Below are 23,193 nucleotides of genomic sequence, written 5' to 3' on the forward strand. Positions count from 1 at the left end.
AAGGAGCTGGCACCTGAGAAACTAGTCATCAAATCTGGTCTGATTTGATAACATATTTTGCTTATAAAATCTGAAATTTCAAGGTAATACCACGTGTGAAACTATTTTCACCGATGTATAGAAAATTTACTGAAAGTGACAAAACCATTAACATAGTTTGTGTGTGCTTCTATAATTTGAAGATGGACAAATATTTTGACATATGACTAGATAAAAAGGAGAAATAATTTTTCGAACAGTAAGATTTCAGTTTACAAACTACCTGAACTAAGGCAAGGAGGAATGTTGCATTAACTAGACAAAAACTGCTTCCATGGTAAAGATTTCTGAATGCACTGCTTTTATAATGTACAAAAAACAGTTTGTATTTGCTCTTATTCAGTGCAACAAGAAGTTCTACAAAAGTGATCTTTTTAAATTCAGTAGCTGTGGATCTCTTTCGGTTTTAAGCTGTTATAAGCAGCTCACAATTCCAGCAAATTACCTGAGATATTATGACTCAGCGTACACCACCCTTAGCTTCCATTTACTGTATAATGCCAATTTTTCACTCCAACTGTTCACTTGAAAATATATCCAAATTCTGATCAGTTACTTCAAAAAATTCTTCTAAAATACAGTTTTTGTAATTAGAGAAATGTCCAGTCAATTCAAAAGTTTTGTTTTCAGATTTCCAAAGGCTCAATTGTTGCTTGACTTCTTGTCCTTTGCATAGGTTATTAGTCCCTCATTATGTTATGTTTAAAGTCAGCAGTGAAGTCACCGTGCAGTTTGTTTAGAGTAGTTCTCAGCCAGTCAGACTATCTTCAACTGGGGGAAAATAATCTTGCTCCCTCATTGTCCACACTGGTGAAACTTGGATTTAACGTTTGTTCCTCATTGATCACCGATATAAGTTTACACTATTTGAGGAAAATGGGTAGAAAGTGGCAAAAAAAGGCAAAATATTTGTGATTTTACCACAACAAGAAGACTGGCACCTATTTGGCTACAACCATTGTTGAACATCACAGTGTACATTGGTTGTGAGGTTTCATTTGTTAGACTTTCTCCATAATCCTAGAAAAAAAAATTCTATATTTGTTATCCATAGATGATTGCTACTATTTTGGTCACTGAACTTTCAAAATCCACAGAAGTTTGAAGCCTAAATTTCAAAGTAACGTCTTCTGTTCATACAGCTGAAGATCAAGACGGACCCATATCTCCCCAGTCGGGACTTCATGTAAAAGAAGGCGCTTTGTAGTTGGTCCCTTGCCTTCTTGCTCCTTTTTGATTGTAGCTACAGGAACCTCTGTCCGACCTAGAAAATCTGGCCAAAATATTATAAAATGTTATTGCTGAAATATCATATAATTTTACTGTTTCTCTCCCCTCCATTCTCCAATATTCTATCCTCTGTTCCTTAAGGTGCAGCCTCATAATACAGCATTAATTCTGCTGCCACCAAAAGGCCTCTGGGATTTTATTCAATTTACTGGACTAGGAAGGGCATTGGCCTTGCCCAACTTCCATACATGACACTTGGCAGCAGATGTCACTCGATATTGATGAAGAACAATCCTGAGTTACCGAGACCAACTGTAAAACACTTACCACCACCCCGGCTCAACACCAAACTGGAATAAACCAAGAACCATCCCGAAGTGTGTCTCTAAAATCTAGAGTGGGAAGGCTCTTTACCTAGCGAGCAGTCAGAGAGCTTGCACTCTGTTTGTAATTCCCTGATGTATTGTCCATGTACGGAATGTATATTAACAAGGACTCAATGGCAGAAAAGATAAAACAGGCAATTTGATAGAAATTTAAGTATTTGCTATGTGCTAAGATCCACAATGATTGGATCAAAAAATTGTGATATTCATGCGAAGTCCAGAACCAGGTTGCCAGCTTATATAAGTGGAAATACTGATTTCATTTGGGATAGGAAAATACAAAAATAAATATTGTCAGAAAGACCACAAAGTATTGTGGGTTTGCTGATCTTAGAAAGGTGGAACAATACTAGCTTAAAAGTGTGTAAACCTGCATTCAAAATCTGTAAGCAATTATTTCTCTTCCCCATTACATCTTTAAACGAACACTGAAAAGTGCCTTTGAAGGCACTAGTAAGAGTGCCTACTTCACAATGTTCAGCAACTGAAGCTCTAATCTGCCTGATCCAAGTCTGTGATAAAAACAAAGTGCTGGAAAAACTCAGCAGATCGGGAAACATCTGTGGAGAGAGAAACACAGTTATGTTCCGAGTCCAACATGACTTCTTCGGAACCAAAGGAAGGCAGAAATGAGATGGGACTTATGCTGTTTCTCCACTTCTCATTTACCCACGAGATGGAATCTTACATACAATGACCATCATAAAAGAACTAAAAACAAAAAATGTTGGAAATACTCAGCAGGTCAGGCAGCATTTGTAGTGAGAGAAATAGAACTAATGTTTCAGGTCATTTTTTATCAGAACTGGAGGGACAAAAAGAATTGAGATAGGAAAAATCAGTTCATCTGGGCAGGAACAGGCAGAAACCAAGTCTACCAAGCTGTTTCAATGGATCTTGGGAAGGAGGTAGAAATGGACTTTCATCAGGTCATCAACCAGAAACTTTAACTCTTTCTCTGTCCACATGTGCTGCTGAGTGTATCCAGCATTTTCTGCTTTTATTTCTCATTTTCAGCTTTCACAGTATTTTGCTTTTGTATCATTGAAGAACTTATTGACTGTAATGGCAAGAAGAAAGGGTCTAAATAAATAAAAAATTACCACAAGTTGCTTTCCACATTACTTTGCTGCCTCACTGGACTACATTTCTTTCAACTGACAGGAAAGATGATTTTTCTTGGCTGACTTATTAAAAAAAACTTTGCAAATTTTATTTTAAATTGCTCTCTATTTCCTCACTGGAAGTTGGTATCGTGAGCGGGACTTTTAGAAACCATCAAAATATCACAATGCAATATATTCTGTTTGGATTACTCTGCTGAGAAAAAAGGCTATTACAAGAGCTCTTACCATCAGGTGAAAACTGATCTCTTTCAAAGACTGTGATACACAATACATCTTGGTAAATGTCCTTGATAAAGAACTGGCAGTTAAAGCTCCACTTTGGATTCAAAGTGTCTGACAGTGTTCTGGTTGTGTAACATTGGGATCCCATGGTGACTTCACAGTAAGGATTGCTCTTTCCTAATAATGACATGGACCAGACAAGAGTTTTAAGTAGCACTTAAACCTGCATTTCAGACAAAGCGCTTTCACAAAACGTCTACTAAAATATTCATTCATTGTTCCTGACTAGTGAGGAAGCACCTTTATTTACAGGAACAAAGACCATGGACAAGTTACTAAATTTCTGCAGCATATACTCTTATACAACCAACTCTGCCTTGCACATTCTGCTGCGAAATGCTGGGTGGGACAAACATTTAGTTTGTTTGCTCTTGAATATACTATTCCACCTGAGGTGATTCATAATTTATAAACCTTCAAAAAGAACGTTAGAAATACTTTTCTTGTGGTGCATCTCTGGTCCAACTTCAGAATTTCACTTATTCCTTTTACCAAACATAACCTAACAAAAACTTATGTTTATCAGTATTTAACATTCAGATCCTTCTACACACAACTGCTTGACTGGTGTCTGGCAGTTACACAGTACAGAAATCTTGAAAAGGCATCGTCAAAATGCAGGTTATTCCAATTTGCATGTACACATTGCTACCTTAAAACTCACCTAGGACAATAGCTCAAAATAATTATTGAGGTTCTGGTCCCTACACAAATGTTGAAATTAATTGCATACAGACTTGCTGCTCATTGTGTAATGTAAAGAACAATTGCACATTGTTTTTTCTCTCAGTGACTTAACAAAAATGAATGTGATTACTAAGTCATTGTCACTGTCTTAGCAGTATTCTCTAAATTATTCTTACACTATTACAACTCTTCACCCAGTACCAGTACCATTTCTCATCAAACGTAAACCAAGGTGTTGGCTTCTGGTGGAAAGGAATGAAAACATGTATATTTTAACATTGTGGGGTCTAAAGCAGGCAGAACAGTAACCTATTTAGAAGTGCAGAGATCCATGCCTGCTTTACACGGACATTCAGGCCACTGTAAATCTGGATTAAGTACAGGCCTCATTCCAGTATGGTTCTGGCACTCATTTCAGACGTGGGCTCCTAAATTAGTTTGCACTAGTTGGAGTTTGTGATACGTAAGTTTCAACTGGCTTTTTTGTGTTTTGAGCAGCCTAACCAATGGTCCTTCAAGTGACTGCTGGAGACCATTCAAAGCAGGACCAAAAAACATTGGAAACCTTGAGTATTTTGTGGTGTCAGGTGAAGCAGGACTGTTCCAACAAGCTTCACAAAACAATGTTGAGCTGTTCCAAACCACACACACACTTTCCCTTTTGGATTTGTAAAGTGCCCACAGATTTGTAAAGCACCCACAGAATGCACGATTTATGTTGTCTTTGGTCCTTGGATCTCTTCATTCTGGCATGTTGCTGGAATTGGGCTTAGTTTGGTGTGCTAATGAATTAATGCCCTAAAGTATTTAGTTAATTTGCATGTTCCTTGTTCACTGGAGTAATCACTAATGCTCAGGTTAGGTAAAAATTCATACCAGGTGCAAATTCTAGGAAAAAGAGTGATTATTTTTCAATAACTAATAACCCATAAAAATAAATGAAAAATTGAAATTACAATAAGCACCAATGTATTTTTTCACATTTGCATTCAATGAGTTAATATTTTATAGTGGAAATTAATCACTAGCAAACAGATCCAAATAATATACAAATAAAAATTGAAATTACACTTTATTACATTACTTGTTTGTTAGCTGTAAACAATTTTAAATGCTGTCTCAGTGAGCCAAAACAATGTTAATTATTGCACTCTACCATTTGCCCTGCAGGGTTTCAGTTCTGTTGCCTCAATAATGCTCACGAGAAGTCGCCCTATTCCACTTGTCTTCTGTGAGCGTGCTATAAGACAAAAAGAAAGGTGTGTAGAAAGACAGTTTTCAAAACAAATTGGAATACAAAACTGCTGCAGTAGTAGAAAGGGGTTAATCAGTCCGCTGCATCACTGTTTAATTTTATGCCACAGATTAGAAAGGTAAAGGGGGGTCCCAATGATTCACCACATGGAAAATCTACCTCAGCTAAGCATCAGGTACAGGTGGCAGTTGAGGCCTGGTACTTCCTCACTGGGACTGAGGAAAACTGATGTGCAAGATATTTTAATAATTCTCATGCAGCAACTATTCTAGCTACTGGGAGAAGGTTATCTCATAGAAACATTTGAATTAGGAGCAGGGGTAGGCCATTCGGCTCTTCGAGCCTGCTCCGTCATTTGATAAGATCATGGCTGATCTGAATTTGGCCTCTGCTTTCCTGATATTTCCCTATGCCCTTTGACTCCCTTGTCATTCAAGAATATGTCGAACTCAACCTTGAATGTATCCGATGACCCAGCCTCCACTGCTCCCGAGAAAGAGAATTCCACAGACTAATGACCCGCAGAGAAAAAAATTCTCCTCATCTTCATCTTAAAATTGAGACCTATTATTTTTAAACTGTGGCCCCTGATTCTAGACTTCCCCCACAAGGGGAAACATCCTCTCAGCATCCAGTCTGTCAAGGCCCCTCAAGATCTTATATATTTTAATAAGATCACCTCTTGTTCTTCTAAATTCGAATGGATACAGGCCTAACCTGTCCATCCTAATCTTTTTGTGTCCTTAGTTGAGGAATGGGGAATTATAGCAAGATTTTAAAGGGGAAGTGGGCTAAATGGCATTATAAGCAGATTATTTTTAGATGTATACCTTGATAAGCTTTTTCACGTTTCCCTTTCTCGGTTTCTATAAAGTGTTCTGATGCTGCTTTAATCTTCTGAACCCAGGCTGTCCTGTTGGAGAGTGAAGGAAAGACAGCTCACTGAGACTTTAAAAATATTGGTCAAACTTGTTCATATATACTAGCCTTTATTTTGATATAAGACAAAGTTGGAGATGCAAAAATAACATTAATCCCTAAAAAGAAATAGCAACATATTTCTAGGAAACATCTTAAAAGTATTTCACACTTTTGAATTATTTCTACATTTCGATTGTTGTGCATACGACAATTCGTTTGCTTACAGCGATGTGGTGAATGATTAGTTGATCTATTTTAATGATGTATATCTCTGCAGGATGAACATTTGTCAGGACACTGGGTGAACCAAAATAGGAGGGGCAAGTGGAATTAGAGGATTTAAATACCACAGTACTACAGGAATAAATGACACCAGAACTACCAGGGTGTTCCAGTAACATGAACAACTTTAGTTTCTTAGCCATTTTAACTGACAACAAATCCCCTATGTTCATCATGCACATGCAATTGAGTAACATCAGATGAATTAAGCTGACAAATTACAATGGACCCCACACTTTACAAACCACTGCTATTTAAAAGAAACTTTTAATGTGGCAAATTGTTTTTTGCTCAAATACTATAACACAAACTTTTTTCACAATTAGAATTCAAGGACTTATCAGTCAGGCTAACAACTTAAAGTGACTGTGCAATGCATTTTCACCTACTGATTTCAACTGTTCCACTGCACATGGAGAATAATAAAAGAGCAAAGCAGATAGGACATCGCGAAGTACCAGTTTTTCCCAATCTGGCTAACAGCACACACAATTAATTCTAAGGAATTAAACCAGCCAGCCAGCATATGGCTCACCACAGATTCCAAGACGACAAGTTGCATATGTTCAATTACAACGGCAAAATGCAAATGAATGGCAACCTGAAAAACAGGTTGGATCATGCAACAGCAATGAAAGGATCAGACAGCAGCCTCCTGGTCACCATGGCACACCTGATGCAACAAATCAGCAGTGTTACTGTTCAGAGAATTCACTTGTAATCATTTCCATAGCAATCATAGAAATTGCAGCCATTCATCCTTTTGTCAGTGATGGGTCTTCAATTAGATTTGTCTATTCCATATCCCTTTCACTTCTCTTTTGAAATTATCTATCTTCCTAATTAAATATGTTTCCAATTCCATTTTAAATGTTGTTAGAGTCTCTGCTTCAACACTCGTAGTAAACTCCATGTTCTAATAAACTAATGTGCATTTTTTGGCCACATTTCCTCAGCATTCCTCTAGTGATAATCATTTTGTGTCCATTTTCCAGTTATCCAAGTAGCCTTTGAAGTTCCATCTCATTTCTTCTGTGACATTTAATTGGCAACTCTAACCTAACTGTTGCTCTCTCCTTTCCAATTTCAACCTTAGTTCCTGCTGCAGCCTGCTGTTGAAAACAAGGTACGTGGAAAGAGGCCAATAGCTAGGTGCAACCAGTCTGTGTCAGTATTTACTTTTCACTCGAGCAATACCAGCTATTGCCAAATATTTTGATAAGTGTCTATAACTCCAATATGCATTCGTGTCCATAGCAACAGATCAAGCAGCTTAGAAACAACAATAACAGCAAAGAGCCAAAATAGAGGAAACATCAGAAATGAAACCAGTTTAATCTTTTCTGTGCTAAAGTCCATCTACTCATCCCACTGCATTGACAATGTAATTAATCACCCTTTTATTTGGTGCAAAGAATGAGGACAGTTGGAAATTTCATCCATCTAATGCATCTATTAAATTAAGAACTGCCCATCCCTACAGTTTCCATTCACTATTGGTTTTATAATGAAAAATAAATAAATACAAGCTTTTGGTGTCCTTCAGTCATTCTGCCTGCACCTTCTTTATTTATGCTATTGTACGTAGCTTTTTCTTTTGTTTTGCTATCATGCCTTTTCCATTTTTCCTTTCTTCACACTCCACCCGTCCGCCACCACTCACCCACCCCCCCCACCTCGCCTTTCCACTATTCTATTATTCCTCTTCACTATTTCTCTGATTTCATTTCACTACCTGTATTTACTCCCAGCTTTGCCATTCACCATCACCTTCTAATATATCTTGATATTAAGACGCGGTCCTTACTTGCTGCCTCCACCTCAAAACTGGTCACTCGCTGAGGTACATAGACTGCTTTCATTATTCTGGCATTAAGTTTATTCCAGCAAGTTTATTTCATAAAGATTTTAAATCTATTTTTTCATTGTATTTTGTAAACTTCTACAACATGAACTTCCCACATAAATAACAACATTGTACATTGTTGATATTCTGGAAAAGTTTCAAAAAATTTATGTCTGAAACCTACTACATCCAACTGATAGATGGATGGAGATTTTTAATGGAGACACTGTTTGCGATAACTTGTGAAAGGAGGTAGTAATTAGGTGAAATAAAAACAGAAAACGCTGGAAATACTCAGAAGGCCAGGCAGCATCTTTAGAGAGAAACATAACATTTCATGTCAATGATCTTGATCAGATCAAAGCTTTTTTATTTCAGATTTCCAACTTCCGCAGTATTCTGCTTTTACATTAGTAATTAGGTAGTTATGTTTAAGGTTGCTAAGAGATCCAAAAACAATTCTGGAGTTTGCTGAGTTTTGAAGTGTTTTATGGCCCCGTCCTTTTCTTTAAGAATAAAATTTGTTTGACATTTGGTTTCATATGACAGGGCAATCACAGTGGTTACAGCGTAATCTTAACAATGCGTACGTTATTGATTACAGCTTGTAAGTAGCTGCAATTATGTCATTCAACAGCATTGAAAACAAACTTGTATTCACAGGTTGTGACAGGAATCGTATCCTTTTCACTTTACAGATCTAGGGAACCATAACAAACGCTCCAAATTTCCTCGCATTGAGCATTCTGACAAACCACCATGTTATCTGGGAAGATACAGAACACGCCAAGGCAAGGTAAGAAAGAAGGAAATATTTCCTCATGAATAATTATAGTGTGGCACTTCTACTGGAATTTAGGAACATATTTGTACACAATTAAAAACAAATTTTAAAACGTCAACCATAAAATACGATTTTGACATCTATTGGGAGAGATTTTTGAATTTGTGACAGAATTAAAACTGGGTTTATCCTCAAGGAATGATAAATGGTTAACTTGCATTAAATGGCAGTTATTGAAATACGGTTTATGGCTAACACTTTAATTGAACAAAAGTATTTAAATTAGGAATAAGTACAGAATATGGCCCAAAAGCCTATTTGATAGAATAGATCCATAACTGTTCCTGCAAGAGAATAACAGTAATTGTGCAGTTTGTGCTTGGGACTAATGTTACTCTGTACTCAATTATAAGAGCTGTGCAAGAGGATCTGGGAGCAACTAACATCCATTTTGCTTTTATCCATTTCTCTTTCTCTCTGCTCTACTTTTCCATGATATTCCAGCTGAGATAAATACACCCTTATGTTAGGAATCACATTGCAAACACATATCCTTTCATTTCAGAGATACTGCTCGTATAGTAGCATGGTACACTTGAGGCCTGTTCTAACAAGTGACGTTTCAAAGAAGTGACCATTCTATTAGGAACAAGGGTTACATCCATTATGTTAATTTGTGCAATAGGTAAGTTTCATTTGGTAGTGCTGCTGTTGCTTAGACCTATGAATAAGAACTTGCTAACAATAATACAATGTGCATTATTAAACAGATTAATGCTACTCACCTCTCATTTAAAGATTCCACTCTGAGTGTATACACTCTATCAATGTGTGAAATGTGAAAGACTGGATCATCACTTGATGGATCAGTTGGCAGTTTTACAAGAACTTCATTCAAAAAAATAGGCTAAAGAAATCAGAAATAGAGAATGAGAGTTAATATTCTCACTCCTTGCAGATCTCATGGAGTTATCAATCCTGACTGTGAAACCCTAAAGAGTAAACTTCACAGAATTGTTACCAGCCGACATTTATGAGCAACACGAGCTCAAGAAAGTTGAGCATCCAGGAAAAGCTTCTCTGTGAAATTTTACCCCGCAGCAGTGAAGGACTGGGCTTTTATTTTAGGGAGTCCATGATGGGCAAGATCCCTTGGAATGATATCGCGGAACGACTGAAAATCGTAGAGAAAAAATAGCACTGTGGCTTAGCACAGTGTTTTGGCCTTTCCTTTGGTCTCTCTCAACTTAACTTGCATATGAACATACAAATTAGTAGAAGTAGGCCAATTGGCCCCTCGAACCTGCTCAGCCATTCAATAAAATAATGGTTGAGGCATAATTACAAAAGTAGGGAGGTCATGTTGGAGTTGTATAGAATTTTGGTGAGGCCACAGCTAGACGACTGTGTGCAGTTCTGGTCGCCACATTATAAAAAGGATGTGATTGCACTGGAGAGGGTGCAGAGGAGATTCACCAGGATGTTGCCTGGGATGAAACATTTAAGTTATGAAGAGAGGTTGGATAGACTTGGGTTGTTTTCATTGGAGCAGTGAAGACTGAGGGGCGACTTGATCAAGGTGTACAAGATTATGAGGGGCATGGACAGGATGGTTAGGGAGCAGCTGTTCCCCTTAGTTGAAGGGTCAGTCACAAGGGGACATAAGTTCAAGGAGAGGGACAGGAGGTTTATGGGGGATGTGAGGAAAAACTTTTTTACTCAGAGGGTGGTGACGGTCTGGAATGCACTGCCTGGGAGGGTGGTGGAGGCGGGTTGCCTCACATCCTTTAAAAAGTACCTGGATGAGCACTTGGCACGTCATAACATTCAAGCTATGGGCCAAGTGCTGGTAAATGGGATTAGGTAGGTAGGTCAGGTGTTTCTCACGTGTCAGTGCAAACTTGATGGGCCGAAGGGCTTCTTCTGCACTGTGTGATTCTGTGATCTGGCTGTGACCTCAACTCCACATTCTGCCTACACCAATTAACCTTTGATTCCTTATTAGTCAAGAAACTATCTACCTCTGCCTTAAAAATATTCAATGGCCCTGCCTCCACTGCTCTCTGGGGAAGCAAGTCCCAAAAACTCATGCTCCTCTAAGAGAAAAAATTTCTCCTAATTTCCATCTTAAATGGGAGACCCCTTATATTTAAACTATGTCCCCTAGTTCTAGTCTCTCCCACAAAGGGAAACCAGCCTTTCAGCATCTGCCCTGTCAAGTTTCCTCAGGATCTTACATGTTTCAAAAAGATCACCTCTCATTCTTCTAAACTCCAATGGATACAGGCCCAGCCCGTCCAAACTTCCCTCAAACAATAACCTATAGATGGGCTGGTCAGGTGGGCTGATCAGTGGCAAATGGAATTTAATCCAGATAAGTGTGAGGTGATGCACGTGGGCAGGACAAACAAGGCATGGGAATACATGATGAATGGTAGGACCCTGGGAAGTACCGAGGATCAGAAGGAGTTTGGTGTGCAAGTCCATCAGTCCCTTAAGGTAGTGGGACAGATAGATAAGGTGGTTAAGAAGGCATACTTGCCTTTATTAGCCGAGGCATAGAATATAAGAGCAGGGAGATTATAATGGAACTGTATGAAATGCTGGTTAGGCCACAGCTAGAGTATTGTGTGCAGTTCGGGAGTCTGCATTATAGGAAGGATGTGATTGCACCACAGAAAGTGCAGAGGAGATTTACCAGAATGTTGCCTGGGCTGGAGAGTTTTAGTTATGAGGAGAGATTGGATAGACTGGGGTTATTTTCCCTTGGGCAGGGGAGATTGAGGGGGGACATGATTGAAGTGTATAAAATTATAAGGGGCATAGATAGGATAGACAGGAAGGAACTTTTCACATTGGTGGAGGGATCAATAACCAGGGGGAATAGATTGAAGGTAAGGGGCAGGAGGTTTAGAGGGGATCTGAGGAAGAATTTTTTTCACTGAGAGGGTGGTGGGAATCAGGAGCTCACTGCCTGAAAGGGTGGTAGAGGCAGAAACCCTCATAACATTTAAGAAGTAGTTGGATATGTGCTTGTGATGCAATGGCATACAAGGCTATGGGCCTAGTGCTGGAAGATGGGATTAGAATAGTTAGGTACTTGTTTGACCAGTGAAGACTCCATGGGCCAAAGGGCCTTTTTTGGTGCTGTAGACCTCTGTGACTCAATGACCCCACAGCCCTCAATCCCAGGCATCAACCAAGTGAGCATTCTCTGAAATGCTTCTGATATATTTATACCCTTTCTTAAATAAGGAGATGTACTCCAAATGTGGTCTACCAACATACAACTGTAGCAAAATATCCCTACTTTTATGTTCCATTCCCCTTGCAAGAAACAACAACATTCCATTTGCTTTCCTAATCACTTGCTGTACCTGCATACTAACTTTTTCTGACTCATGTACTAGGACATCCAGATCCCTCTGTACCTCAGAGTTCTGCAATCTCTCTCTATTTAAATAATATGCTGCTTTTCTATTCTTCCTGCCAAAGTGGGCAAGTTCACATTTTCCCACATATACTCCATCTGCCAAATTTTTGCCCACTCACTTACCTTATCAGTGTCCCTTCGCAGATTGTTTATGTCCTCTTCACAGCTTACTTTCCTACTTATCTTCGTGTTATTAGCAAATTTAGAAAACCTATATTCTGTTCCATCATCAAGTAAATAGTTGAGGTCCCTGCACTGACCCTTGTGGCACTCCACTTGTCACAACTTGCCAACCTGAAAATGACCCACTTATGCCTACTCTCTGTTTCCTGTTAGCTAACCAATCCTCTATCCATGCTAATATGTTACTCCCTATAGCATGAGCGCTTATTTTGCATAGTAAACTCTGAAGTGCACTTTGTCAAATGCCTTCTGGAAATCTGCGCATCCCTTTATCTACGTTGCTTGTTACTTCCTCAAAGAATTCAAATAAATTAGTCAAACATGGTTTCCTTTTCATAAAAACAAATTGACTCTGCCTGATTGCATTGAGATTTTCTAAGTGCCCCACTATAACTTCCTTAATAATAGATTCTAGCAATTCCCCATGACAGATGTTAAGCTAACTGGCCATTGGTTTTCTGCTTTAGTCTCCCTCTTTTCTTGAATAGAGGAGTCATGTTCACTATTTTCCAACCTAATGGGACCTTTCCAGAATCTTGGGAATTTTGGAAAATTAAAACCAATGCATCAACTATCTCAGCAGCCAGTTCTTTTAAGATTCTAGGATGAAGTCCATCAGGACCTGGGGACTTGTCAGTTTTTAGTTCTAATAATTTTCTTCGTACCCTTTCCCTGCTGATTGTCATTGTTTTAAGTTCCTTCCTCCCTTTCACCTCCTGATTCACAATTATTTCCTCTACAGTGAAGAGAGGTGCTAAATATCTGTTGAATTCATCCACCATTTCCTTATTTTCCATTATTAGTTCCCCATTCTCACTCTCTAGAGGATCAATGTTCACTTTACTTACATTTTTCCTTATTAAATACCTGTAGAAGCTCTTACTATCTGTTTTTATATTTCTATCTGGCTTTCTCCCATACTCTAATTTCTCCCTCCTTATTAATCTTTTAGTTATTCTTTGCTGTTCTTTATATTCTGTCCAATCTTCTGATCTGCAACTTATCTTTGTGGAATTATACACTTTTTCTTTCAATTTGATACTATTTTTAACTTCCTTGGTTAACCACAGATAGTACATCCTTCCCTTAGAGTATTCCTTTCTCACTGGAATGTATCTTTTCTGGGTATTCTGAAATATCTCCCTAGATGTTTGCTACTGCTTCTTTACTGACCTATTCCTTAACCGAATTTTCCAATTCACTTCAGCCAACTCTGTCTTCATGCTCTCATAATTGCCCTTACTTAAATTTAAAACATTAGTCTTAGATCCACTCCTATCTCACTGTGAAATTCAATCATATTGTGACCACTGTTACCTAGGGGTGCCTTCACTATGAGGTCATTAATTAATCAATCCTATCTCATTACGCATTACCAGATCTAGATTGATGCTAGAACATGCTGCTCTAAGAAACAGCCCCCAAAACACTCTATGAACTCATCTTCCAGGCTACTTTTGCCAATCTGATTCGTCCAATCTATTTGTAGTTTAAATTCACCCATTATTATTGCCATACTTTTCTCACAAGCCCCCATTATTTATTTCTGTATACCCCTTCCTACAGTGTGGTCGCTGTTAGGGGACCTATAAACCATACCCACAAGTGACTCTTACCTTTACTATTTCTCATCTCTATCCAAACTGAGTCTTTGTCTTGATCTCCTGAACTAAGGTCACCTCTCTGTATCATACCAATGTCTTCCTTAATTAACAGAGCTACCCCTCCACCTTTTCCTAGCTTCATATCCTTCTTAAATGTCATGTACCCTTGAATATTCAAGTCCCAGTCCTTGTCAACATGCAGCCATGTCTCTGTAATGATCATCAGATCATATATATTTATTTCTATTTGTGCTGTCAATGCATCTGCTTTGTTATGAACGTTACATGTATTCAGATACAGAGCCTTTAGTTCTGTCTTTTTACTATTTTTGTAACCTCTAGCCTTATCTGCTGATGCACTCTTAGGTTTGTAATCTCCGTCCCTTCCTGCCACGCTCTGATCATCGTTTCCCTTATTCCTACCTTGCTCTCTTGCCTTATCTTGTCTCATTAATTTATCACATCTTCCCAAACTTGATCCCTTGTTCTCACTCTTTAGTTTAACCCCTCTCTTGCTCTAGTTATACGACTCGTTAGAACACTCATCCCAGCATGTTTCAGGTGAATTTCATCCCAAAGTCCCACCTCCCCCAGTACTGGTGCCAGAGCCCCATGAATTGAAACCCATTACTCCCACACCTGTCTTTGAGCCATGCTTTTAACTCTCTAAAGTGATCTACCCCATACCAATTTGCTTGTGGCTCAGGTAGTAATCAAGGATTATTACCCTTGAGGTTCTCCTTTATAATTTATCTCCTAGCTGCTCATCTTCCCTCAGCAGAACCTCTTTCCTAGTTCTACCTATGTCTTTGGTACATATGTGGACCATCAGCACTGGATCCTCCCCTTCCCGTTACAAGTTCTGCTCTAGCGCAGAGCACATGTCCCAAACCCTGGCACCAGGCAGGCAACACAGCCATCTGGACTCCTGCTCTCGGCTGCAGAGATCTGTGTCTATCCCCCTGAATATACCGTCCTCAACTACCACTACATTCCCATTAACTCTTCCCACTTGAATGGCTTCCCCTACCACGGTGCCATGGTCAGTTTGCTCATCCACCCCGCAGACACCAATTTAATCCACGCAGGCTGCAAGAACCTTGAACCTGCTAGACAATTACAAAGGCCGAGGCTCCTCCACTTCTACCACCTGGGTCCCCATACCAGCCTCACTTGCAGTCACACCCTCCTGTCCCTGGCCACTGATCAAATTAGAAGACCCTATCCTGGTTCAAAGTATCCAGTTAACTTGCCCCTCCCAGGTGCATCGCAGTGTCTGCAGCTCGCCCTCCAGCTCAATCACTCGGAGCCGAAGCTCCTCAAACCATGGACACTTACTGCAGATGTATTTACACACCAGCGTTCAGGAGCTCCCACATTGTGCAGTCACTACACATCACATGCCCTACCATCTTTATTATGTGTTGATTAATTTATTTTTCTGAATTAATTTATAATTAATGAACACTGCAACTCCCAACAACCATTACGACTACTAATAAACGTTCCTACAACTAATAAAAACTTACAATTACTAATAAATTACACAAGCTTTGAAGATGAACGAGCAAAAAATTCACCAAACAATTACTGGTCTGTTTTCCTGTGATGTCACACTTTGATTGCTTTTAGAACACGGTGGCTCCATTCTGAAGCCACAGACTGGACTGGATTCGATAGCTCTTTGAGGTGGTGGTGACTGCCTCCCCGTTATTTTTTGCCCACTCTACAACTCATTTGATTTTTCTGACTCAGTTTTTTTAAGTTTATGCTTTCTACCAAGTAGTTTTTAAGGCTACTGACATGGATTATTTCAACATTTCTCTCACCCACACCATCCCTACTTCTGTGTCCATGGCAGGAAGAGTTCAGCTGTCTGGGTCCTAAGCTCTGGAAATCCCCCTGCCAAAATCTCTTTGTCTTTCTCCACCATCCTCCACTCCTTTAAGATACTCCTTCAAACCTACATCTTTGACCAAGTTGTAGGTCATCTGCCCAATAGCTCCTTATGGGGCTCATGTCAAAATTTTGTTTGATAATGCTCCTATGAAACATCTTGGAACGGCTTAGTACATTAGCGGTGATGTATAAATACAAGGTGTTGTTCAAAGGTGGCTGACTCATTTGGAAGTGGAATCCAGCATGACTGAGTGTCTTTGGGAAAAAAGACAAAGGAGAAAACACCCAAGGTTTGTTTATATCGCTGCTTGCCATCAATAAAACAGTGCTAACTCTAGGTATACAAGCCACATTTGAATCATGCATTTTAAGTTTACTTGTGATATCTATATTTATTCCTACCAACCTACCGTTTTGTACATTTTAAACAGTGAGTTACATTTGGAGCTGAAAAGTTTTTCAGAGCCTGATGAAATAAACGTCTGTTTTGCTATGTAGGTGAGCAGCAGGAAATCGTTGAAAAGGAAGCCGTATAACTCTTTGTTGCTCTTTGTTTTGTAAAGTTTTCCACTATACAGCAACTTGCGTGGTCCCAAGCAGTTTGTTATGGAGTTGAAAACAATGTGCTAAAAAACAAGTACACAATAATGTTAAATTAACCAACAAATTATAGCTATAGCAAAATGCAAGTCAGAAGATTTGGTGTTACTTACAGGCACCCTCCAGAAATTGAGGACTGCAAGCAAGCCGGAATTACTGAATAAATGAACGCGATTAGTTCTCAGTTGCTGAAAGCAGGAGTTCACTCAAATTTTCAGGTACAACTTTCTGAAATCCAGTACAGGACTCGATTTTAAATCCATTGCTTTGTGATAGATCGACCTACCTACCCATCTTCTCAATGTATCTCTCAATGCCCTATCTCTCTAGGAACAGATCTGTCTATCCAACCCATTTTTACTTTCTATTTTGAATGTCCTTTCCTTTTGAATTCTTACCTTTCGTTCAAGGACTCAATGTACAGTCTTACCTGCTGGTATCTTCAGCACCTCCCCCTCCCCTACTTCCAATATAAAGTTGAGAAAGCAGGGATTGAGTTTGATCACGATTTGACCTGTGAAACAGGGTTCCAGTGGTGGTATTGAGGATTAACTCTTCTCAATCCTTCAAACCTTTTGTAAAATGAGGTGATCACAGCATATGAAAGTAAGTGCAATTAGGGATGGGCAATAAATGCTGGCCTAGCCAGCGATGCCCACGTCCCATGAATGAATTTTTAAAAATTATGGAAAACAATTAGTGTGTTTGAGACATCCCAGAAATTGTGTAATCATCAGTGAGAAGCTGTAGAGCAATTTTTAATAGAGAACTCTCAAACTCTCCAAGGAGATGGATGGGGCAAGTGGAGAAAGAAAAGGATGGTATACAGGAATGTGATCAGACAAAAATGGGGTTTGTGATTATTTCTCATTCTAAATACATAAAACATTTTGAAAACATCATAGTCAACAACAGTCTATAATCTAGCTATATTCACATTTTTCCAGAGTCTTCTACTGACAAAGTTCCAAAGAGCATTCCTAACAGTTGCAACTCAGATAGCATTCCTGCAGAAAGGCAGGCAATACAAATTTTCCTCAGATTCAATTAGAGAGGCAGTTGGCACAGATCTGCAGTTTATGGAGCTTGTGAAACTCCATGTGGTGGTATATGATCAAGGAAAACTCCTACTGGTTACCACCTCCTGAGCTCTCTCAGCTGATGAATCAGTACACCTACATGTTAAACATCACTTGGAGAAAGTACTGAGGTTGGGAGACTTCAATGTCCATCACCAAGAGTGGCTCAGAAGCACAATTAATGACTGAGCTGGTTGAGATCTGAAGGACGTATCTATCAAATGGGATCTGCCGCAGGTGGCAGGGGAATTAACAAGAGGGAAAAGCCTACCAGAACTGTCTCCTCAATCTACCTTTGCAGGTGCATCTGTCCTTGACAGTATAGGTAGGAATGATCACCGCATAGTTCTTGTGAGGATAGAGTTCCATCTTTACACTGAGCATACCCTCCATTGTTTAGAGTGGCACTACCACCATGCTAAATGGAATAGATTCAGAAAAAAGTGCAGGGGTATGAAAAAAAGGCAGAGCAATGGCACTAGGTCATAATGCTCATTTGGAGAGCTGGTGCAGACACAATGGGCTGAATGGCCTCCTTCTGTGCCTTTAAAATTCTGTGATTCTGTGAACAGATCTAGCAGCTCAAAATTGGGTACCCATGCAGCACTGTGGGCCATCAGTAGCAGCAGAATTGTATCCAACCACAACCTGTAATCTTATGGTTCTTTTATCCCTCACTCTACCAGTACCATCAAGCAAAGGGATCAACTATAGTTCAATGAAGAGTGTTAGAGTGCATGCCAGGAGCAGAACCATGCATACTTAAAATGAGGTGTCAACCTAGTGAAGCTACAACACAGTACTACTTGCATGTCAGACCTCGGACGCAGCAAGTGATTGAGCTAAGCAATGCCACAACCAGTAAATCATATCAAAGCTCTGCAGTCCTGCTACATCCATCCGCAAATGGTGGTGGACAGTTAAACAACTAACAGGAGAAGAAGGCTCCACAAATAACCCCATCCTCAATGATATTCACATCTATAAACAATGACCAGAACAGCTGTGCTAACAATGGATAGGCTGTTAGTCTCCAAGTCACAGTGAGGTGTTAGGATTGTCAGGTTTTGTAAATGCTTATACTTTAAACTGTCTATTTGATTCCAAAATAGAATGGAGTTGGGGGTCTAGAGGATAGCTAATTAGCATTTACACCTGGATACAAGAACTATATGATTAATTTTGCCATGGAGATGGGCTTTGAGTGAGGAAGAGTCCTTGGGAAACCATTGTAGGATTGGGTTGCATGCTTCTCATTAAATATCACTGAACCTCACTGCAAGAATCCAAGAGAGAGAGAGAGAACAGAGAGACATAGGCAGCAAGTCTCTATTGTTTACCATGCAGGATGTGGGTGAGAGTTCATGCTTGGATTGAAAAGACCAAATTTGTGAGGGTGTAAACAAAGCTGGAAGATTTGCCTAGTTTTGGCTAGAGGGAGGGATCTCCAATTTGTCCTTTACTGTGAAAGTCATCTCGGGGAATAGAAGTTATCCAGCTGGAAAAGAAAAAGGAGCCCAGAATAGCTTTGGGCTAGTTCCTAGAGAATGAAGAGTCTACTTAAGGGACAGAGTAAAGTATAATAGTGGAGGGAGATCTTCAGTTGTTTTAAAGGTTAAAGGGAGGATCTTTTCTACAGTTTAAAGTATAAGGTGCTTACTGAAATAGTGTTTAATCAATGTTGCTTTTAGTTTGTTTGCTACTGTAAAAATCTTTAAACTTGAAATCTTCTTGTGTGATCCTTTCAGTCATTCACTGGAAGTTGAAATTTCTTTTTAAAGGTTATAGGTCTCTATAGTGATTGGAACAGGTGATGGTCCTATATTGACTGGCAGAATTGAAATTTCAGGCACTTGACATTGGAGTGGGTCGTGGTTTAGATGGAGGGGCTATTGTAAATCTGCAGACGAGGATTGGAAAGAAGGAACATTGTATGGTTCCTCCAGGAACTGGAATTCTTTGGTGTCACTCAGTGGCTTCAATGGAGGAATTGCAGGATGCTTGACAAATTCAGCTAAGGTACAAGTATTCCTGTTCAATGCAAAACACAGTCAGAAGGTGGAGTGCTGAATAGGAGCAATCACTTGGAGGCACACTATTCTAATGAATCGGAGAGGCAATCAGATTGAATTAATGAAATTTCTCTTTCAATTTCAGACGCGTTGAATGACTTCAAATCCCTACCTGCCCCTATCAAGAAGGCTGATGGAGTATTAAACTGATATTGATTATTTGCAGTAGGACACGGAAACAACTCGTACATCCTTACCTCTGCCAGACCATCACATTGAACGTGTGACTGAATCCACTCCAGTCTGTCGGAGTTTTCCTTCTCACGCACACCTTCGTTCACTTGGGAACAGAGTTCCTCTGCGCGCTCCAATGCCAACTTCAAATGATTATGGTCTGCATGATTCTCTGGAGTATTTTCCAAAATCTGCGGTTATTGTAAAATCACTAGAAATTAGGACATATTGTGGTCTGCTTTGCATAATTTTTCTTCTACCAATAATGTTTGCATTTATGGAATACTTTATCATAATGAAACATTTCAGAAGGCTTTGTGCAATAAATTACATCTTTGAGTGTCAGATCTTCTAGTAAATATCCTTCTTTGATACTATAACACATCAAAGGTACAACTACCAGATTTTTTTTGTATTGATGTCCTTTTCTGAAATAAGTTTTCCTAGAAATATTCCACAGAAATGACCCTTGTGTAATACTGTTGTCCGAAATGAACACGAATCTTCCTTGCTATTAATTTATTTTTTAGTTTGAAATATTGACTATCCAAACATCATTCTGTGAATCTTCCCTAGAGTAATCCTTAAAAAGTCCAAAAAGTTCTGTTAAACTACACATAGCATTTTCATGCAGTCAGAATATTGGTTTGCCCCAGATATTTGTGTAATTCAAATGATCTGCTTAAGATGTAATTTGAACAAAAATGTCACCTTCCCTACGTACATCAGCATTTCGATAGAATTAATAGAACATAAGCACTCTAATGAATATGAGAAGCCTAGTACGTCCAGTAAAGCAGTCGCTTTCTCTCTGATCTCAACTTATCTCCCTATATTTTCAACATACTGCTCAATCTCTTCTCTTCTCACACTGAACTGCCTCCTAAATCTATTTATATTATTCACTCCAATTTGATAACCTTTTCACAAGCATCTTCTGTGTAAAAGTGGACTTCTCTTAAATTCCTAAAGTATAAAGTTGTTGCTTTCTGGCACTTGGTTAGTTTGGATTCTGGGAAGCTGTGTCTGTGATTTGTCTCTCTAAGTTGCAGCTACTCAAGCGGATTCTCTTCTTTCAGGACAGAATAGTAAACCCACAAAAGCTGGGTCAATGATTCAGCCACCCAGATTTATTAGTGTAAACATTGGGAGCCAGCTCCTGAATGTAAACCTTCTAGAATCTGGACTAAGTGAATGCCAATGTAAAGGTGATTTAACTTCTGACCTTCAGTTGGAGGTGGCTCTGCTGCTGAAGTCAACTAGAGTTATGGCAAGCAAAATTTCAGAACACAGGATGCTCAGGCGTGTTGTAATAAAAATCTTTTTTATTCACTTTGCAAAAATACCAATATAAGGGAAACCAACAATTTATACTGTATGTGAAAAGAGTGCTAATTAGTTGGCAAGTGAACTCTTTTTTAACAGTGTTTAAATATATAAGTAGTTATAGCAATGAATAAGTTTGGTATAACTGAAAGACTGACTCCTAATTTTATGCTGCAACACTAGGAACCACTTTAAAAGAATGCACTTACATTTTTAATAATAAGTGGATAACGTGTAATCCTCTGCATAGGCTTCAGTAAGAAGCTGGACAGTGGCATCCCTTTACATCGAGGGTCAGAGGCCAATTTCTGTGGGAGAAAAAGTGCAAAATTTATTGAAAATGATCAACACTCAAGTGTTTGGTTATAGTCATAAACTGCATATACTTAAATCAATATCTTTCAGATAAGAAAGAAGAATCTAAATCTCATTAACAGGCTCACTTTTTTCTTGGCATATAGAGATAATTTGGGCTTTGGTGTAGCGAACACAATTTCACAGGGTAGGAGGTTTAGCAAACAGGAAGGACTATAAAAATTTTTTTTAGAGGGTCAGAAATAGGTTAGTATTTTAGGGAGTAATCAAATTAATAGGATTACACATTCAATCTGAAGGACTCCAACAGGTGTAGATGAATGTAGAAACCTAGGATACAATATATAGTTCCATAGAAGTGCAAGTGTAGATAGATAAAACCATTAAAAAGTCAATGTCATTTTGGATTTTATAAATTGAGACAGAATAATGGCTCACAGAGGTGATGTTAAATGTGTATGAAACACTAGTTAAGCCACAATTAAAAGTATGTCTGGAGTTTTCATTATAGAACGTACAAAAATGAGGAGATCTATTAGTCAATGCTATATAGTTGTTTTGCCCTTTTGCATCATGATGATGCACTAAGCAAGGTTATTAAAGCCATATTGTACAGTATGGGTTGCCCATGATGGTGCCGATATGGAAAAATATAGCTTCAAGGAGAGACTTCAGAAACTGGGCCTATTTCTATTGGAACAGAGAAGGCTGATGAAATTAAATGGATGTTTTTGTAAATTATGAAGTGTTTGATTGAATAAATGGGAGCACTACTTTTTCCGGTTTGGGAGCTGGTGACAAGGGGTCACCATATAGAATTATTAATGAGAGAAGAAAGGGTGAAATTAGGGGATATCACTTCATAAAGGGTTGTCTGAACATCGAGTGTTTTAATACAGAAAATAGTAGTAGCAGAAACCTTTACATTACATCCAAAAATGGATAGCTACTTGAAATTAAGAAAGGTACTGGGATAGCATAAGGGAGAGATTAGTTTTGGATTGTCATAGCTGGCACAGATACAATAGGCTGAATGTCTTTTCTTCTGTTCTGTGAACTTCCATGGTTTTATTAGGCATACATGTATTTAGAATAGGATGTTAGCACATTAGAACTGACTTGTGTCAAATTAATAATTGCCTTGTAAGCTTCCCTGATGAATGAGTGAGTTTGTGTAGTGCAAAGGTGGGTTGTGAGATCTTTGCTGAATTACCTCATCACAAGTCAATGCAGTGGTAGGGGCACTCATTATTGCCTGAGCATTCTTGGGCGACAGACGGGGACATGATGGCAAATCAGCCAGGCTACCTGTAAAGTGCATGTGCGTGATGTTGAATGAAGACTGGATTCAGCTTGGCTGTAATGTCCCTATGCAAAAATAATGTCTGCTTGAGCATGATACTGGAAGATTGGTATTGGGCTGACAATAGCATAATGGTAATGCCACTGGAGTAATAATCCAGAGGCCCAGGCTAACGCCTTGGGGACATGGGTTCAAATCCCACCACGGCAGCTGGGGAAATTAGAATTCAATTTATTAATTAATCTGGAATTGAAAACTAGTCTCAGTAATGGTGTCCATGAAACTATCGATTGTCAGAAAAAACCCATCTTGTTCACTAATGTTCTTGAGGGAAGGAAATTGGCCATCCTTACCTGGTCTGGCCTA

General features: G+C 39.0%; 2 protein-coding genes and 1 long non-coding RNA gene across 13 annotated transcripts in view; 2 read left to right on the forward strand and 1 right to left on the reverse strand.

The window, feature by feature from the left end:
• Nucleotides 1-2,763, forward strand: part of fam228a (family with sequence similarity 228 member A) — a 50,657-nt gene extending 47,894 nt beyond the window's left edge. For 2 of the 3 annotated variants that reach the window (XM_041187978.1, XM_041187987.1), the window contains one exon: nt 1,411-2,763. In XM_041187978.1, the coding sequence (XP_041043912.1) occupies nt 1,411-1,435 (25 nt within the window). In that variant the 3' untranslated portion in view covers nt 1,436-2,763. The remainder of the gene's footprint in view (nt 1-1,410) is intronic. The other variant, XM_041187979.1, reaches the window with a different exon arrangement.
• Nucleotides 318-23,193, reverse strand: part of LOC121277996 (intersectin-2-like) — a 216,145-nt gene continuing 193,269 nt past the window's right edge. For 8 of the 9 annotated variants that reach the window (XM_041187974.1, XM_041187968.1, XM_041187971.1 and 5 more), the window contains 8 exons: nt 21,419-21,517; nt 19,907-20,074; nt 16,369-16,584; nt 9,625-9,746; nt 5,837-5,919; nt 4,908-4,991; nt 3,008-3,181; nt 318-1,312 (listed from right to left, as the gene is read on the reverse strand). In XM_041187974.1, coding sequence (XP_041043908.1) covers nt 1,155-1,312; nt 3,008-3,181; nt 4,908-4,991; nt 5,837-5,919; nt 9,625-9,746; nt 16,369-16,584; nt 19,907-20,074; nt 21,419-21,517 — 1,104 coding nt within the window. In that variant the 3' untranslated portion in view covers nt 318-1,154. The remainder of the gene's footprint in view (nt 1,313-3,007; nt 3,182-4,907; nt 4,992-5,836; nt 5,920-9,624; nt 9,747-16,368; nt 16,585-19,906; nt 20,075-21,418; nt 21,518-23,193) is intronic. The other variant, XM_041187972.1, reaches the window with a different exon arrangement.
• LOC121278001 lies at nt 8,717-19,946 on the forward strand. The gene is made up of 3 exons (XR_005943031.1): nt 8,717-8,851; nt 16,674-16,776; nt 19,795-19,946. It is a non-coding gene; the product is annotated as an uncharacterized LOC121278001 (long non-coding RNA).

Source organism: Carcharodon carcharias, chromosome 5 (assembly GCF_017639515.1).
Source record: "Carcharodon carcharias isolate sCarCar2 chromosome 5, sCarCar2.pri, whole genome shotgun sequence".
Taxonomy (NCBI): domain Eukaryota; kingdom Metazoa; phylum Chordata; class Chondrichthyes; order Lamniformes; family Lamnidae; genus Carcharodon; species Carcharodon carcharias.